At 38.1% G+C, this 19,710-nt stretch overlaps 1 protein-coding gene across 1 annotated transcript in view; it reads right to left on the bottom strand.

The window, feature by feature from the left end:
- The window catches only part of ARHGAP18 (Rho GTPase activating protein 18), a 61,137-nt gene that overhangs the window by 25,553 nt on the left and 15,874 nt on the right, over positions 1-19,710 (bottom strand). Inside the window, exons 2-4 of the mRNA XM_030448248.1 lie at positions 9,833-10,032; positions 7,364-7,599; positions 4,943-5,015 (exon numbers count right to left, since the gene is read on the bottom strand). Of these exons, the coding sequence (XP_030304108.1) occupies positions 4,943-5,015; positions 7,364-7,599; positions 9,833-10,032 (509 nt within the window). The remainder of the gene's footprint in view (positions 1-4,942; positions 5,016-7,363; positions 7,600-9,832; positions 10,033-19,710) is intronic.

Genomic DNA, 19,710 nt, shown 5'->3' with positions numbered 1-19,710 from the left:
GTTCCTCAAAGAAATCAAACACTAGACAAATTTAGAACAGAGGCAGTTCTGCTTTCAGAAAACAACAAGTCTAATTTAATAGTAAATGAACCACTGCTTCTTCAGTCTGAAGTTAAAAATCTGTCATGAAAGAAGCAAGAGGAAAATTGTATTATATTTACTACAAAGCATCAAAGACAATTTAGGCAGGGAAAAATTCTTATCTCTTCACAATCTCTCTTGTGATATGGTACTTCTTAAAGGATGCATCCAACACTAAGTTACTCATACAAGACATTACAAACACCTTTTAAGTATTTGTGATGTAATTCACACTTTCTCAGAACCAGCGCAAACATAAACAAATTAATTCTGCTCATTTCAGCAAGACCTTGATTCTGCCCCTAATTCCCACTCACAGGAGACTGCAGCCTATTCAAAAGCTAAGATAAGCATGAACACAAGATAAGCAGGATGGAAATTGACATGAGTTTAGGGGAACCATGAGTAGTGCATATGATTTGGTATAAGAATATTGTGCAACATAATTTAATTATAAGTTTAATTTAATTAATAAAATAATTAATTTCCTTACACTGCTGTGTGAAATTTTTGTATGGCCTCGAATAACTGCAATAAGCCAAGCCAGAAAAAAATTCCCAGAAAACAGTTACAGCTACAGCAACATCTGACCTTGAAGCAGGGAGAAAGCTGCAGATAGGTTGGTTAAAAAAGAATGAGTCAGGGAAATGCTGGTCTACACTGATACTTTCAGTGGTTTGCAAAAGTGCAGAGCTGCAAGCATGCAAGCCTAAAAACACATGAAGCATCAAATTTATTTAAAAAATGATAATAATAATAAAAAAATTACACTAGCTAGACTTTTTCTGAATCACAGCTGGTGTCTCATTGAATGAGTATACACAAAACAAGACCGGTCTCTGATATTCTTTTGTGAGATCTGAAAGCAACCTCAGTCTGCTGGGGCCAAACTGAGGGGACCTGACGAGGTACAGGTGGCTGCAGAAACCACTGGCACTCTCTGGTCAAGCACAATGCTTTACACAATGCTTTGCACAACCATCTTTACACTCCCACTTCAATGTATCTGATCTAGAACTGAGACACTTCCAGTGAAAGAAGGAGGATTTTAGTCAACACTGACTCTAGTTCCCACCAAGCGATGCCACGAAGAGTAAAACATTTCCAGTTCTTGCCTGTTGTGTGTGTTATTCACAAATTGTTCCTTCCAGAATAGCTTCTGCTCACTTTCCATAGGACTCTGAAAGATGCCTGGGCCGTACACTAAAGATTAAGCTGATCCTGAAACTAGAGCTGCTCCTTTTGGTAAAGAGATATATGAGACTCTGTAACCAAACATATCCAAGGTCAAATTCATCCCTGGCTTCGATCTTTGGCCTCCCTGGGCATCTATCCGTATACATCTTGTAAACTGCTTAATGCATCCAAAATAAAGGAAAACAGTTCCCCATCCCCCCAAGATTTTGTCATGCTAATGTGGCCTATACGTGACCTACATACTTCCTACCAGCCTGGGAGAGGATCTGATGTTAACAAACAATTAAACAGTAGCTCCTGTTTCGGTCCTCTGGTCATAGGAAGGTTCTGTGTAAAGCAGATGATGTCTTGGTAATGCTGTGCACATTTTAAAGGTCTGGAAATGCTGCTGTTGTGTGCAGTTTCTTCTTGATCGTATAGCCTTGCTCTTATTGTTGAGCCCTCATTAGCTAGGAAGCAGCTGTAAGAGGAAGCAGCTTTGGTGTTCTGCCAAACTGCCAAATGCATGCAATATTTTACAAGAGAAATGCAAGCGTAATACAGAAAAATGCTGCCTACAAGGATGTGGAAAATATATTTCACGTTAGTTGCACACCCTCTCCTTGGTTCACAAGGGTCACATAAAATGATGAGAATTCTTCAGGAGTGGGGTAAGGGTTACATTTTGAATTTCTTTTGAATAGGACATGGAAATATTGGAAATGTCAACCTTGCTATTTCCTAGTTTTGCTTAATCCAGAGTATACTCTAACAGATCTTGATTTGTAATTGGTAAGGTGGAATGGCTGATTTACAGGGTTTTTCGGCAGACAAAACATTTCTCTGAAATGCTAATTCACAAAACATTTTAAATAAAAAATAAAAAAATTTGTGATCTTTTTAATAACAATCATTCTGGACACAGAGTCCTCATTTATCATGTAAAATGAAAAAAAGGAACAATCTTTTTAATTAAAAAATACAACCACATTTCAGTCTTTTTCTCGACCAAGAAGCAAACATTACAACTCTTTTCCCTCACATTACATATACTACATGCCATTCTTTCATTCATTTCCTAGATCATTAGACTTTGAGGGCAACCTTATGCAGAAATTTTATCTAAGATTCTACCCTTGAAGTTAATCCTGTGTATTGAAAAGAACTGGAATCCCAACGTAAACCCACTTTTACTTCCCCCTATTTAAGCTTACAAGTTTTAGCTTCTCGTCTGCTTTATTCTTTCCTTTTTATTTCCTGAGATGTCTAAAGCAACACACTTATTTATCCTTTTCACAGGCACCAAAGAGAATTACTTTTTTTCTTTTATAGCTGTTGAATGTATTGCTAGCTTTGCAGGTCTTTAGGTGAGTGTTATGGGTTATTAAAATTATAATGTCTTTTGACAGTGTAATACGTGATTCTGAATTTTATTTCCTGTAGACACATTCTGAAACAAAGAGGTACGTAAAGTCAGTAAGGGAGTGTCCTTCCAAAAAAATTCAAACATGAGTCTAACAACAAAAGCTCTTAGGAACTCATTAAACTGCTGTTTGAGTAGTATTAGGCAGAAAAGAATAAAAACATTATGAGTCCCTGAGTTTGCTTACACTGTTTTGCCAAGAAACAAGGTGTGTCGGACTGGCAAAAAAGGAGGATTGTGCACAGCACAGGTTCACACAGCCATGTATGCTTTAAGGGCAAGTCCTTATCATCTTCAGTCTGGCAGAAGCACTTTGGAATGCAACATTCAAATACAGAGTCATCACCTTTGGAGTGTGGCCAGAGTCATTCACTCTAAAAGTTTTAAGAGATCTCAATTTAAGCGTCAGATTTTTTTCTATAATGTCCGAGATTACAATAATATTTCTCAAGTAAAAGTGGTACTACTTCTGTGTCAAAGGGGGTTTCCATTTTAAAATACTGGATTTGGATTTGGTCTTCATAAATATTTAGTATCTGAAATACCAAGCATTGTTTACTTATTGCCTTGAATTCATGCATTGTTTGTATAACACTAATTTGCTCAGCATTCTGGAGCAAAGACCACAGCACAACACTGAGACAGGTGTGATGCTTTTAACATCACCAAACTTGCATGGTTTGGTTGTAAATTGAACTTTTATTTCCAACTCCAATCTTGGGAGTAGAGCCCACTTTAGCATGTTGACAGGAGTAGAAGTGTATCGGGATGTAAGCAGACTGCATGTGCCATCCACATGGCAATCTGTGCTGAGGAGAGCTAGCATATGGGATCTGCCTTTCAGAACTTCCCATTTCTGAAGGGTTCATCAGGGCCACTGGAAAAAAAGAACCAGATGTGGTAAAAAATTGTAATAATTGCTTGGTAACTTTTTCCAGCTCTGAATCCTACAGTGCAGTTTATTGACACAAACACCAGGCATCTCTTCCTTCCCTTGTGCTGAACCAGCAGTCTGGCAGTTCTCCCAATTTTTTACTGTTCTTATTGGCGTGAGTTTTGCTAAGCGTGATGGAAGGAGGCTTAACAGCACTTCTGGATTCGCACAGATTTGGTGATATTCAGGCCTGGTTTATATTCATCTCTCCCACTTCAACTTGCATGTACATCCTGTATTGCCTGCTGCTGTTTTCTAAGTCTTAATCATTTTTCCAGAATGCTATTGGTCACTAATCTACAAGTGGAAAAGAAGTTTATTTGGTAGCTTAATTATGGTTAAGTAACTTGCAGGAGGGAACTTGATCTGCCTGCCTATTAAAGTGACTATAGGGTTCAGTGTAACACTTGTGTGTTCTCCAGTCCCCCAGAAGAAAAAAAGTCCAACAAACAATGCAGAATAGCAATACAGTAAATTAAATGGCTGCAATATCCTGACCTATAATGTGATGAGTGTGGTGGTGTAACAGACATGGTGCACCACCTACTTTGAAGAAACCAAAAATAAAGCAGGGCAGCCACCCTTTTATTACTGGACCAGAAGTACAGCAGAAAGCTTTGTCAAAGTCTTTCACCTAAATTCATACTCTTAAAAAAAGAAACTATGGAGTCAGATTCTGTGATGCTCTGTTCTACCTGGCAGTAAGAGGGAGGGATCTTCCATGGCTACTGCACCCCTCCAGTGTAATCATGCACTATTCAACACAACTCAGTCCTAAACACACAGAATGCTATTTCCTTTCAATTTCCCTTAAAAAGGTAAATGACTTTTTTCTTCCATCCCTGGTCTGTGGGATTTTTTTTCATTTTGAGAAACAGATATATAGACAGCTTTCATTTTCCTTGGAAATTTATAGTCCACTTGTTTTTGTGCTCTTGTACACACTGGTAAGCTAATGTATAGTGCTTCATTTCCTGTACTGTACAATAGAGATAACCCAGGAGGGATAAATTAAGGATCAGGAAAGACCTAAGCAGGAGTTATGAGAGGAGACTTCTCCCAGATGATTTGATTATAAGATGATCACTGGTAACAAGCAAGGTTTCCCAGATGGCTCAAAAGACTCTATAGCCACACTGAAAAAAATTTAGACCACTACAACAATGCAGACCAGGTTTCTTGTAAGAATTTAATTTTCTTTTCCTGAAATTTGGTAGAAATGTGGACCTATCCAGTAGCTTATGTAGTTGAAAGGCTACAAAGCAAAAGGGGGGAGAAAAAAAAAAAAAAGGAAAGAAAAAAAAGAGTTGTGAGTTGTTTGACATTACCTTTTGTTCCATCTTGTGTTTCATTTTTGTTTTCACTTTTTCTCACAGTTGAGGGTTCATTTCCATCATCAGCCTAGGAAAAGAACAATAAATATACATACCTATAAAAACCAAATGCATTGTTGTAGAAAATCCTTTGATGCCATGCAGGATTAAAAACATATATCGACAATTCTAGAGGATGCAGAAGCACACCTGTGTGTTTCAGTAGAAAACGCTTTGCCAAAGCCTAAGGGGTTCTGAAATCTAGGTAATTAAAAAAAGAAGTCATTAAGTCTCTTCCTGAAAGGGTAAGTAGGTATACGACTTAATTTTATAGACTTGAAGAGTACAAAAATGGATTCTTAAACATGAAGCCATAGTTTGCACTGGAAAGGATACAGAAAAATCTTACATGGTTGCCTCTCTTACAGAAAAATTTCATCGCTTTTGCAGGGCTGCCTGACATTAATATCTGTGCTTACAGCTTAGATTCCCAACAGCAAAACGAGAGGACTTCTAAGAGACAAAAAGCCATGGAAGGATGTAAACCATCTTCTCCTTTCTATAATGCTACACTACCCCATCTCAAAATTTGTCACTATCCATGAATTGGATGACACTTATTATAGAAAAAAAGTATTTAAGAACATGCAGAAAATCTATACCCATAAATATACCCATATATGATTCTGCCCACATATTATTTTTCTATCTTTTTATTAACTGAGATTAACAATGCATGCTTAGCACTCTGGAGTTTTAATTGCGTTTTACTCAAGCACTGTATAATTCCATACTTGCTGAGAAAAAAAAAAAAAATCATCCATTTTTAAAATTCTTTCCTACCAACACAAATCTGTATATTTACTTTTCTAAATATGAAGGATTGTAAAAGGTGGAAGAAGACAGTATGACTACTCAGAAATTATTATTGTTTCACAGTAGAAGCAGACTGGGAAGCTGTCAAAATACAAAAGTCTAGACTCTTCAGCAATATGGCAGGAAATCCAGTAAAAACATCAGTACAATTGGTATGTTGATGCAAAACATCAACATTATTGTTTTACCTTTCCTCCTGCTTTCCTCCAGGTGAAGGGAGTTTACAGGATATTTGGAGGCTATTATTAAATGGGAATGACTTCATACAGCTGCAGATGGCTTTAGTCATCTTTTGTTGCATAAAAAGCTTTCTAATGAGGGCAGAGTAACAAAGCACTGAGACAAGTTACCTATGGACATTGCAGAACCTATTTCACACTAAGGGCTTTCTCTGACAGATCAGATGAATAACCACAAGCAATAATTTCTGAATAACTATGTTGTTTTGGAGAAAGAATTGCAGTATACTTGTATTATTTAATTTCAGTCAAGGAGACAGATTTAAGAGGATTCTTTTTTTTTCCCCAATTATTTTTATATTTAATAAATACTCCTAGCTTTCTGTTTTACACCTCTTAAATGGCTACAATCATTTGTGCTCACATTTCTTCTCACTGATGTCATCAGTATGAAAACACATAGTTTAACCAACACAGAAGTATGTGAAACACTATGGCATATGGTTTTCAAACATCACATGGTGCAACTTAAATACAGGAGCATGAGTATTTCTTGTGCTTCACTGAAATAACATACTTGAAAGGGAAATTACGCTGCTTTAAGCTGTATGATATTTTACCTTAATTGCTCTGCTATTAGATCTTTTAATTTTTAGGTGTAGTCAATTCCAAAACATATTCTGGAAAGCTTTCATGGATTTAACATCCCTTCTGCAACCACACGCAAAGCAGAACAGTGAAAGGGAAGTTGTCCCTCCAGAAAATAACAATGGAGCTTACAAACTCCCACGACACATCACCCCCACTGAATCTGAAAGGAACTGCCTAAAGAGAGGAAGGAAGGAGGGAGGAGGAAGTCAAATCCCCTCAAAATTCACCGTGCTTTTCATTGCTGCTATCATTGCACTGATCAGCAGCAGCAGCAAGAAGGAGGGATGGGGCCAGAGGCCAGGTAAGGTGGCCATACTTATCTAGCAGACTGCTGAAGATGGCTGTCACACACATCCACCCAAAGATGAAATTGGGCTTTTGAAATTTCTTAGTTGATTGCTGTTATGAGTTTTGCATCTGTGTTAAAATTAACTCAGATTAATATCATGACCATGGAGTGGTTGCTTTATTCATCACCTTTAAATTACACAAGGCCAAGATACATACTTCTTTCTGCATACTAGAATTGCTTAATGTGATGTCAAGTTTTGGCCCATTCTACTACCATATATTCAATAAAAAATTTTCATGGAAATCAATGAAAACTTAAGACACAAATTTTCTGAAAATAACCTTTTTGTGTCTGTGTGTCCATCTCCTCTCCCCTTACCCCTGTATTTTCCCCTCCTCTTTATGCCAGAATTAAACAAAATGACACACTGGAACTTACTTTTCCCCTTGAGTCGTTTTGTAGCCTGAAGATATCTCTGACATCAGGTATCTGATGCTGTTTGTTTTTTTTCCTCATGGTTTGTGTGACAGTCTCTACTCGCTTTTCTACTGCTGCCCTCTGGGTTCGGGTTAGTGTGGAAAGAAACACCATACTTTCCAGGGAGTCCACAGGGGTTTCACCAAAGAGATTTGACAGACCTGCCTCCTTCAGCCATTCTTCTTCCAGTTCTCCCTCTGAGCAAGGTAAAAAGAAAAATGCATAAACATTGGCTTTCAAGTACTACTAAGCATGGTATTACTAACATGATGTATTTAATGCAATTCACAGGGAAATTACTAAGGGGTCCCACAATTAAGAATAGATACTTACACTCTCATGACTTGGGAAAATCTATTGTTTCTAAAGAGCTTCAAAAGGGTTAACATATGATAGCAAAGCTCTAAAAACAGTTAATCCAATACAGATTGCTACGGGGCAATATAATGACCTACAGCACTTCTATTAAATCATATGCCATACATAAATGTATCTACATCAAAATGTGTATGGCAAAGTCTGAAAGCCTCTGATCATTGCTGCTTCATTGATTTTTAGGTCAGTCCTCAATCTTTTTAGCTCCTTTACTGAGTGGCTCTACCCACTTTTCTTGATACGTTAATCCTACAGTTCTCCACTAGCTCAGTTTAATGAAGGACAAACCAAGCTACAGGAGTCACCTTAATGTTATTTCTTAATCAGTTCTCATGACATAGTCTCTAGCCTGCTGACAGCTCACAAAACAATTGTTGCTTTAGTCCTAGACCTGATAAGGTATCCTTTATTGAAAGATCACTGCACATGAAAGAGGAGAAACCTATTAAAAACTGTCACCAATGGCAAAACTTCTGCTTTTGAAATCAGCAGCTCTCTAAAGATACTTTCTTTAAAATACTGTAGCAGCTGAGCTTCTGCTGAATGTCAACAACCCTCTCAAATGTTCAAGAAACATCTCCATTTATCAGATCAATAAAATTACCCCAAAGCTACTGCATCAATTGCAGTATTGACTGTAGTTTCTCACATTGCCTAGTTTACAATCCAGTGTGTACCTGAATACCAACAGCGTTCAGAAAAGAGACAAAATTTTGAGTGTGAATTTTGCCATGGCCATGCAGCCAAATCCAGAGCCTCTTACAAGACTCTATCAGATTTTTTTATTAGGCCTGGAAAGAAGGCCTACATCTATGCAGATGTGAGCAAGGTGTATCTCATCTCTCCCCTGTCTTGCCTTTGAATGGCAGCATCTCAAGCAAGCCCCTGCCCCAGGGACATTCATCAGCCAGGTGATGCATTCAGGGGTACTCATACCTCATAACATGTGAGGTGCTGCATATTAGGCAAGGTATGGGACAGAGTAACATCAGCTCAAGGTGATAAACTTCACTGTGCTGGCTCACCTGGCAGCTTGATCAGGTAACTAGGGGGAAGGCAGCTGCATATAAATAAAAATGAAAAGAGTGAATTTTGGAGTACAGAGCCAAGTAGCAGACATTAGTGGGCTGGGATAAGCATCTCGCACATGGCGAAATAGCAAGCTTTACTGCTCTAGAGAAAGGCTCACATCAGATGCCCTGCTGCCCAGGCATGCAGGCTCAGAGCCTTGTTGCTTTCTCCAGAGGCCACATTGGTATCCTCTTTAGAGGACTTGTTCATAGCACTGCTGTTTCAAAATGCCCAGGGAGGCAGAAGTGCAAATTCCCTTTGAAAGCTAACGGAGCACACTCCTCTCACTCATGCAGAGGCCATGTCAAAATGCAAAATTCTGCATTTTCATTTACTGAGACAGTGGGTCTCTTGTAAGAACGGAAGAGAGGCAGATACTGCACTGTTTAAAAATAGTTTTTGAGAGAAGAGTGGAATAAAGGACATTACTCCTTTCTTGTCTGATAGGACAAGAAAAATGAAGGAATTACCTAACTTATTCTAAGATCATGCCCTTAGGAGTGGCCTATAACTGATGCTTTTGAGAAACCAAAACAATACAACTGAACAGTCACAAAAGTTACAAGCATAGAAAGTTACTCACTAAACTTAAACCAGTTAATCATTGGCTTGTCTCCTAAAGCATGAGGTTTCTACCAACAATAGCTACAATAACGAACAACATACACAAAGAGTGAAAGGGTAAGTTAGTTTAACAGTAAACTGCAAATAAAGCTTCACCTGCTGTGACTTGCAAGGACAGGCACCTTTCTGATGTTCTACAACTACCATTTAAAGGAAAATCAGCCTTTTACATATCTATGATACAATTCTCTTTCAGGACACCACTTATTTCCAGTGGTATGCATCAGAATTTCCAAAGTGCATGTTCAGCAGAGTGACCTCATTTTTGATTTAAGTGTGTTCAGTGGGTGCCACGTCTTGAAACAAGACTTAAAGAAAAATCCATGAATCAGCAAACTGATGATCATTCCCAAGAATTACCATCTGGTTCTTTCACTACAAGTGCTACTCGTTCTTCATTATTATGTCCTCTGGTTTCATGGATGTTTTCAACTTCTTTCCAGTAGTCATCCAGAGACAGTTCATCCAAGGAATCCTGGGATCCAGAGCGGTCAAATGATGCTCCATCCGGGGTCTTCTTGGAATGGTCATGGTTCATTGTATACTGGCCAGATCGACGGCTATAGACATAAACCAAAAAGCAATTTTTGGTTAGCATTTTAAGAGACAGAATATAATATATCCTGTGAAGGCAGCTATAGCAGAATTATGCCAAAGCATCAAAGCAAATTTCTGTCATTATTTTTAATATCTGGAATATATTTTTAATTTGACATTTCTGCTTAATTTAACATTTCTTTAGATCTCTCAATCCAGAATGGCACAGGGACCTGCATTAAAAAAGAAATAATGTATTCAAATTCTTGTAATCCAAGTTATACCAAATGTCTAATTTAACTCACAACAGTCAGTTCCACAGACTTCATGGTATGCACCTAGCACCACCATTTATAAATAATTTCATAGAAGTGCCTTTCTGCCAGAGTAAATTCCTATAGCTTGAGAGTACAGCTACTATTTTCCCTTGCTATTCTTCTTTTATTTTTTATCAATGTTTAGTCTGGTGTCTATTACCTTAATTACATCTGGGAAAGGACAAAGTAGAGTTACTGAAGTTACAGTTTGTGAAATAAACTGGAGAGCCCAAACGCTTAGCAAAGGCCAATCTTTGTTTCTATTTTGCTTTCTCTTTGACAATTTACATTTTTTATAGATTGATGTTACTAGTTTATGGTTCACCCTGCCAAAAGTATGTTGCTAAGACTTTCAAAAGAAATCTTTCATCTTAAGCATAGCTGTGACAAGAAAAAAAGAAATGAACAAGCTGAAACCTCTAGATTTTATTTTGACCTCATTAAGTCGTTGGCAAAAATTACCACTGATATAGGAAAGAACTCCTCTTAAAAACTGCAAAGATTATAATGATGCCATTGAACTTACAGGTTATTCTCATAGTTAAATACACCAAACAAAAAGCCATAAACTGGTTCAGAGTTTCAGTGCATTAAATGAGTAGCAAATTGATCTAACTTCAGAGCTGGCCCTGCTTTGATTAGGAGGCAGAACGAGGTGATCTCCAGTGATCTTAAGGCATTCTAAATCTTGCTCTGCTCCCGTGACATTACCTCTTAATTATTCCTTGTACTACAAAATATAAGTTATTAACTTTTCAGGAACAGCTTCAGATGCCTTTTATGTCTAAATTTGTCTCCACATTCTAAAAATGAAGGCATGGTCTGGGGTTTAGTAGTAAATATCAGTTATTCTGAGAGAAAAACATATCAAAGATCAAGCATTGTGGGTTTATCACCATGTAAACACAGTAAATTAAGCCCTACCTTCCCATTTGGCTGACATTGCAAGTTTATCTAGAATTAAAACAAAAGCAAGTCCTTACATTGTATCTTGAGACAACTGATGCTTGTTAGCTGCCCCTAAGTACAAAAGCCATACCTTTCTCTCTGAAGATAAACCCCTTGTGTGTGCAAGTCACAAATCCTTTCACACCATATGTGCTTGGTTGTCTGATAAGGAGTATGAACTACATGAACTTTGGCTTTAAAGGTAAAGAGCCTTATGGAAGGACTATGAGTTTCCACCAACCCTGACTCTCTGCTCCAGTTAAAGTTAATAAATGACAATTAATTACCAAGCTAATATGCACCCCAACATTTTTTAACCTGTTCCTCTTTGAAAGCCCAGGAAAAAAATAAAGGAGTATTTAGCTTCCACATCAATGGCAATAACAGTTTGCTAGTAGTGCATGTTAACAAATAAATACAATTTCTCCTCTAAATCAGTCTTAAATTTCTGACAGGTGTGTGCAATGTGTGACCTGTGCTGCATGTGAATCCAACACTAATCACTGCAGACAGATGTTTATGGAGCCACATCCAAAGCATCCCCAGCTGCCAACATAGGTATTCAGTGTGGCCAAAGCCTTTGCCCAGGCTGCCTGCCCTCCCCGGGGCTAAAGGTTTCAGAGCAGAGTGGGTCCCTCTCAGAAGCTGACTCTGTACACTTGAACACCAGCCTGAGGGAGGTCAGATTTCAGCTTATCATCCCTTGGTGTAAACCTGCGGAGCTGCTCGGCAGTTCTTCAGTGGCTTTTCACCTTTGGAACAACCTGCTCTGGCTGACCCACCTCAGCTGAAATTTAACCACCACAGCACACCGTGTAAGAGAGAAAACTAACAGATCAAATGCATTAAAAGCATGCACTCCGGGGGGCTCTGCCAGGCTGAGGTGGGATGTGCTGCAGCAGGCCGTGGCTCTGTGCCATGCTTCAAGGGCAGTGCTCTTCCTGTCCTTCCAAAGAAATCCAGCTCATTACCTTCCCCAGGCTAAGCCCTGTCTCAGAGAAGTCTGTGTCCAGAAATGCAGAGCTGATGGTCAGCACAGAGCACTCGAGGCCATTTTCAGGGTCCTATGAGCATTTGCTGTACATTAGAAAAAGGCTCCATTAACTCTCAGAGGCTTCTCTCAACCCTTCAGCCAGCCTGCTCTACTCAACCAAACAAAAGCTGCTTTTCATGCCAGGCTCTTCCCAGCCTGGAATTTCCACCTCTCACTAACAAATCAGTACAGCAACTCACAACTTTGAGCAGGCAGTAATGCCACTTCTCATCATGAAAACCTCAGAGAGAGGAGGACACAAACGACCAGAGGAGCCTTCCAAGAAATATTCACACAAAAATGTTACCTCTCTGATGCAAATTTCTCCTCCAAAATCCACGTTGCTTAAGCCCCAGTGTCAGCAGCACTTGGGCTTTCTGGGAGCTAAAGGCCATAGGCTGGACTGCTGCCACACTGCTCCCCCTCCACTCATCAATTCCAAATGTTCCCTCATCAGACGTGATCAAACCCTTCTCCCTAGTTTCTGTTTAGACTTTGCAAACCCATTCAAAGCCACCTGCATTTGTCAAAATCCATAATTCACCTTTCAGTGGACAGAAAGAAGCTCAGCGTTGGAGAGAACTATTAAAACTTTAGCTGACAAAGGTCAGGTCTCATTTTCACTTCACTTGGTTCACTGTTTCCTGCTTTACACACCCCACCAGTGAAAGGTGCCACTGAAGCAGCATTTGATGCATAATTCACAGGTCAGTGGCTCCAGTGACTCTCATCTGTGTCCCTCCTGTGAGCCCTTGTGAACAGAAGCACAAACAAGACCCTTTGAGGATAATGAGGAGTCTTGGTACCAAAGTGCTGGCATAGATGAGAAAAGAAAGATAATCTTTAATATTCACACCATAGGTTACTAATTAATATTTTTATTTTTAGGTATCTATCAACAAGACCAAGAACATGGGATTTCTACTGTGACCTTCCACTAAATTCAATCATTTTCCAAACATGTACTTAGTAAGCACTAGTTGCTTATCACACAATAAAAACACACAGGTGGGAACAAGTTAAGGCCAAGAAAAAAGAGAGCAAGGGAAATTCATCTTAATAATAATAATAATATGAAAATCTGGAAGAGATTTTTAAAAATAATAAATCCTACACTGACAGAAAGGCTCAAAAAAAAGAAGTTTTAAAAAAAGTATTTCAAGTACCCCATGTTGAAAGCTTTAAAATTTTGTAGAAGACTTCTTCCCAAAAATTATTAGTAGCAAGTTAGCACAGTTCATTAAAAAAAAAAAAAAAAAAAAAAAAAAACAAAAAAAAAAAAAAAGCTATTACTACAGTTACAAAAAATAGATTACTTCCTCCGCACATTCTTTAGTTTTTAGGTGTTCAGTGTTTCTACTTAAAATTTGAAAAGTGTAGCTGCTCTTCATAAGAAGATCTCTTTTCTTTCCCCCATAAAATGTAAGCTACTGCTAACAAACGCTGTTACTTAAAAGTAATTTTCAAACACTACTTATTAAGTAAGAACTTACTAAACAGTAAGTTCACTCTCCACAAGTTGTTTTTTTCCCAAGAAAACCCGTATTTCCATTAAGGAATTCACTAACAACACTCTCAAGCTCTCTTAAAATCTTATTATCATCTATTTCCAATCATTAGTAAATAGTTTACTTTTCAAATAGCTTTACAGAGAGCAGTGTAATACTCTCATTTCCAAATTGCACACCCAGTTCTGACCTCTGATACTCAGACACACGCCCTTTGCAGCCCATGAGACTTCTGCCTGTTTATCTCAGCACAAACCTGAGCCCCCAGATATAAAGCCTGTTCTTCAGTACAGTTATTGCAGCCTCTTACCAGAGGTCATCTTGTTTCCCACCCACTGGAGATGCATTTATTTATTAGAAACGTCAAGGATGTAAGAGGAAGCACTCAGGCTCTTCCAGAAGGGAGCCATTAAAACCAGTTCTTGTTATGAACACCATTTGTTACATTTACAAAGAAAGAAACCAGATTTGGGTTATTTCACAAAGCACTGATGAGCTTCATGTTGTGGCAAGTACTTGAGGGAGAAGAACTGTGTGAGAGTATTTTCATCAGCCTTTCCTTTTTGACCTGTCCTTTCTCAGCCTGAAACAAAATATGACTCTTCACATTAAGCATTGTTGTAGACCATAATATGAAGGTGGGTTTTTTCAGGTTCTGTCAGCCTGATTTTGTTTTCATCAGAAGTAACTTTATACTAGTGCTGTTGTCTTTTTTCCCTATTTTCTTTCTTGTGAAATCCAAGTCTCCCCCTCCGTTCCAGTGGCCTTTTAGCAGTCCATAAGAGATACTTGTCATCTGCAACTACAGCAGCTAGAGATTAATCAGCCTGTAAGGTGAACTGTCACTGGCATTTCAGATAAATTCAGTTTGCAGAGAGCTAATTCTGCTCTTATTTGAGTTAAGATCTTGTGTTTTAAAACAGTGTGTAATGAGAAAAGGACAATCCTTGTCATTTCTACAGTGCTAGCCACTAATTTGGATCTAAATATGATCTTTGTACATTGCTATACAAACATCATAACTATACAGGTATGCATGTATTAGATGTGTAAATATACTGGAAGGCAGAAACTCTAAAGGCAAGAATGTTCACGGTCATAAAAACTTGGGAATTTTAATTCACTATTGAACCACACATAATAGGTGAAAGCTGTTGAAGAGAACTGGAGTTCCTCTGGCAGGAATATTACAGGAGAGCTCACAAATCCCAGAAAAGAACAAAGTCCAGTTACTAAATACTGTATGAACATAAAGCAAAAAGATACTCATCTCTGTAATCTGTTGTCTTTCTGAAAAAAAGCAACAATGGGTGAAATGCAAGTTAAAGAGAGGAGCGGGAAACACCTTTTCTGCCCACAAATTAGGAATTTCTGTACAGGATTCTTTTTTCCACTCACTTCTGCCAAATTGTGGAATTCAAAATTCAGACCTGGATCTTTCCTGAATAAAAATGGTCACAAGTATAAAAAGTGTTAGGAGCAGAACAAGGGAACAGCCCATCTGATAAAGTACTGGCTTTAACCTCAATTAGGATTCAACTCTTTGGGGTCCTTTTTCCACAGCTGCCTAACAAAGCCTATGAAATTTTCAACACTGTCTTCAAACAGGTTCCAAATGGAAGGTCAATTCAATGTTCTTCAAGAATAACAGTTTCAAAAACATTTGTTTGTATCAGTTACTTTCCAAAATTGAGAACAGTGCAAAAAAAGCACTGCATTATCAAGTGATATAATTGGTTGTCAAACTGGACCACTATACCTCCTTAAGCTGTATGCTGGACATACAATCCTTGTATGCTTGGCCCTGAAATCTTTAAGTAATACTGGCCATTAACCAGGGCTATTTGTATTCTTGTACAGGCAATGTCTTGCACACTGCAGCCTCGTCAGATATACTCTCTGGCACCCCAATAAACTCGTATTTCCAGCATTACATAAAATGACAAAAACACATCTGACTACAGCTACATTACAGCAGCAACTTCCGAAATGCCCACGCAAAGGGAGTCATCACTCCCCAAACCAGAGTATATTTGGCCATTTCCATAAAAGTTATTAGTAGCATTCATTATTGCAGCCATATATCAGCTGATAATGAGGCTCCCTGACTCTGAGCATCATACCAACAAGTGGTTAGACATGTTATTGATCTGATAAAGAAGATACACAAAAGGTGTGAGAGGAGAAAAACAGGAGTATTTGGACCAGAGAGGGGAAGCATGCTGTTCAAATTTATGGTGCAAATCATTACAGAAACAAGAATAATTCTGAAGTCTTTCATCACTGGAGTATTAAAGATCGAGATCTGAGCCACAGTAAGCTGCAAGGCAGACCAAAGGAAGCTCTCCTGTTGTGAGTTTTTAATAGATTCCTGCATTGTGGCTATAAACAGAATAGCACTCTCAAAACAGAATTATCTTGTTGACATGAGCTGCAAAGTTAAGCAGTAATTTGTCTAGGTTTGCACAAATGCTAACTAGATTTAAGCAAAAATAAATAAATAAATAAATTAATAAATAAAATTGCTGATGGGTACTGTGACCCATTTTGACAACTGTTTGCTAAGCAATCACATCCATGGGATGCTGTACATTTCAACATAAACACAGGACTTCCCCAGTCCTTTCAGATCTAAACAACTAAGAAGGAGAGGGAAACAATGTTGCTTCTCATCCCAAGGGCTGAGCTACAGAAGTGTGGGAACAAGTAAAGCTCCTAAGCCTAAACCTCCCCCTGTCCCTCCCCTCCTCTCAAGAAGCCAAGTAGCACCATGAGGTGCAAAGACTTCTTAACTGAATTACAAAGATAATCTGAAGGCCACAGCAGCCGTCTGCCTTGAGATCCCTGTTCTTGGCTGAGACACTGGCCTGGGAAGTAATTGCCAGACCTTCCTACAGCCACAGTGCCTACCAGAAAGAAACCCTGATCTCTCACAGTTTCTAGACAAAGCTTCATTCCAAAGATCAGACATGCAGATAACAAAAGGCTTCGACTCCAAGGATGAATTAAACGAAAAAAGTTTTATTATCAAATCATGTATTCTAATGGTTTCAAACTAAACCTGAAGAAATTTCTTTCTATCACACCACCCCCTTGCACAGTATCCAGTATTTTGCAGTGCAGCTTTGAGCATCTTTTAAACTCCTCTCTTAAATAATAGATCAAATTATAATCAATGTGCCCATCAAAGTAGGTTGTTTTAAAACAACTGGAGTTTGCATAAAAGCAGAGGAGTGACACTAACTAATTGAAGTTAAATTATTTTTTACATGTAAATGTCTTCATCTTTTTATATGGCTTAACACATTAAAAAGATTCTATTTCATGGATAGCTAAAATCTCCTGTCAAAGAAAAGAAAACATCACTAGCTGTCATGAGCAGCAGGTAACCCTCAAGTTATTGCCTACCAAGATCCAGGCCTGGATATTTGGTGGCCAGAACAATGCAAAAACATTTCCCACTTCTACTTCATACCTTTCAGAAGGCATAAGAGAAACTTTAGTCTGGGCTCGTATTTCTGCTTTTCATTCTAGCTCCTAAATCCTGTCATTTGCAGCAACTTCATTCTTTTCTTTCTTCCTTTTTTACCATTTATTCTCTCCACGACTGATTGCAACTTCTCCTACGACTCAGTCTTTTCAAGAGAGTCATACAGGATATGCGAAATAACAGTAACAAATTAATGTAATTTATAATATTTTTTATTAAATTACACTTATCACTCTTTCTTTCCTAATTTAAAGGATTTTATTTTAGCTGCTCTGTGACCTCATGGGACATTTGGAATGTCTATTATAATACAATTTGTCCAAATTCCCCTTAAGCTCCAAAGAAAACCTAGAGATGTAGGAACTGAGGCAAAGCTTTCTTGTCCTTCCAAAGACAGTACAGAATGATTGCAGAGTGGGTATGAAACAGTACTAGCTTTCTAAATGAGCATAAAAAAAGGCTGAGCAAGGAGAATCAGGTCTCTTAGGATTTTTCATAATACCATCAGCTGCTGTTAATACCCACTCAAAACTGCTCTAGAGATTAACAAACCCAGTAAAAAGAAAAAAACAGGAAAAAAAGGGAAAAGACAAAAAAAAGGGGGGGGGGGGAAAAAAAAAAAAAAAAAAAAAGGAAAACACACGCCCAAAAAAACCAACCAACCAAAACAACCAACCAACCAAAGAAAAGCATAAAAAAACCCCAGTCTGTCATTTTAAACCTTTCCCTGGACAATAAATGCAAAACAGGCCACAGTAAGGGTAACCAGACTATGAATCTAAAAAGTATATATTTATACACTGTACTGCTTCCAGCCACATCCTCATTACTATTTATATGAGGGGTTTTTACCTTAGTGAATTTTACTTTCTTCCTTTCCCAACCCTAACAAGTCACTGAAGAAAACAGCAAGGAAATTGTGGCAATGACACAGACTATTACACTTAGTCTTCTAAGCCACTGCACCAGAAATGGGGGATTCTAGACTTGATGCCAAAACTTAATCTGCCTGAATTATATGCAGCACTTCCAAGAGTAATAAAATATTTCATGGTGTTTCCTTTAATAGGACCTTATGTTCCTACTCAGACACTTAGTACTTCTGATCAGATAAATTTTAATTATGGTAAACTGATATACATACACCCTATCTAAAATTATGGTTTAGATCAGTGGCCTCTGATTGATGATGTGAAATGATTTATCATTGAGAAAGGTGTTAAAACTATACCATTTATACTTTGGAACATTTGCAAAAAGAGTTACTTGATATGCCATTCCAGATTGTTTCAGAATAATTATTATTTTGTTCTACTCCACAAAAAGCTAGAAAGAATTTGGGATTGACAGCTGCAGTCATGAAGCCTGTCCCCCCCAAAATGACCGTGTCACTTGAGTTACCTTGGTTTTTGGGAGCCTGCTGCATTCCAGTGTTTGTGCTGTTCAACTTATTTTCTGGCTTTATTCTTCAACCATAAAATATAGATATTTGCTTACTTCTTTTAGTGAAACGTGAGTCTCACAGACATAGATTTGGGGCTTTACACGGAACATCAGAGAAGCAGTATCAAAAGAAACCAGTTTGGTTTACATTGATAAAATTAAGTAGATTAAACTGTCTCAGGTCCAGTCTGACCCTTTTAATTCCCATACCACTTCAATGAAGATTCTCAAAAGTTCTGAAAACCCATTCCTCTTTTTTGCCCATATATTTACATTTCTGGTTTAAAGCCATATATTTTAGGAAGACAAATAGCTTTTCCGTGAAGTGCCAAATCCACCAGAGGAGAAAAAAGGACAAGGGAAGATGGGTGACCTGCTGTATAGGTCGAGTCACACAAGTGGCACCAGGGTAGAAGCAAGTTTACAGCTTGTGGAGGCTGTCTGAAGAGCTCAAGTGCTTACAGAACTGCAAATGTCACTGCACAAAAAAAAAAAAAAAGTCATCCTCCAAACTCAGGAGACACGGAGACTATTTCCCTTACATGCAGCCCTAATTGTGTTTAAAGCTCTTGTTTTAAAGAAAATGTATTGCCCAGAGCTAGGAAAATTAGGAAAGGCATGGCCTCACTCCAGCTTCCTTTTTTCACATTTTTGGTTCTGACTCTTGGTGAGTTGATCTACCTTTCTCATTCCTTCCAAATGCCTTCTTCATACGGACACAGATGTTTTTCTCTGCAATTTTGATTCTTTTCGTGCTCTACAATCCCTACTGCTCACAAAATTTATGCAAAATATGCTCTCTGTAACAACTTTTATGCTGCTTATTGGGAAAATATTTGAAAACATAATATACATTTCAAAAGTACACTTTTTTTGTAATCTTCAAGAGAACCACTGGAACTAATTTTGTCCCAAAGAAGAGAATACAGTCTGTGTAAGATTACTTCAGGCTCCACAAATAT

The sequence above is a fragment of the Calypte anna genome, chromosome 3 (genome assembly GCF_003957555.1).
Source record: "Calypte anna isolate BGI_N300 chromosome 3, bCalAnn1_v1.p, whole genome shotgun sequence".
Lineage (NCBI taxonomy): Eukaryota > Metazoa > Chordata > Aves > Apodiformes > Trochilidae > Calypte > Calypte anna.
This window is presented reverse-complemented; position numbering and strand designations above follow the sequence as displayed.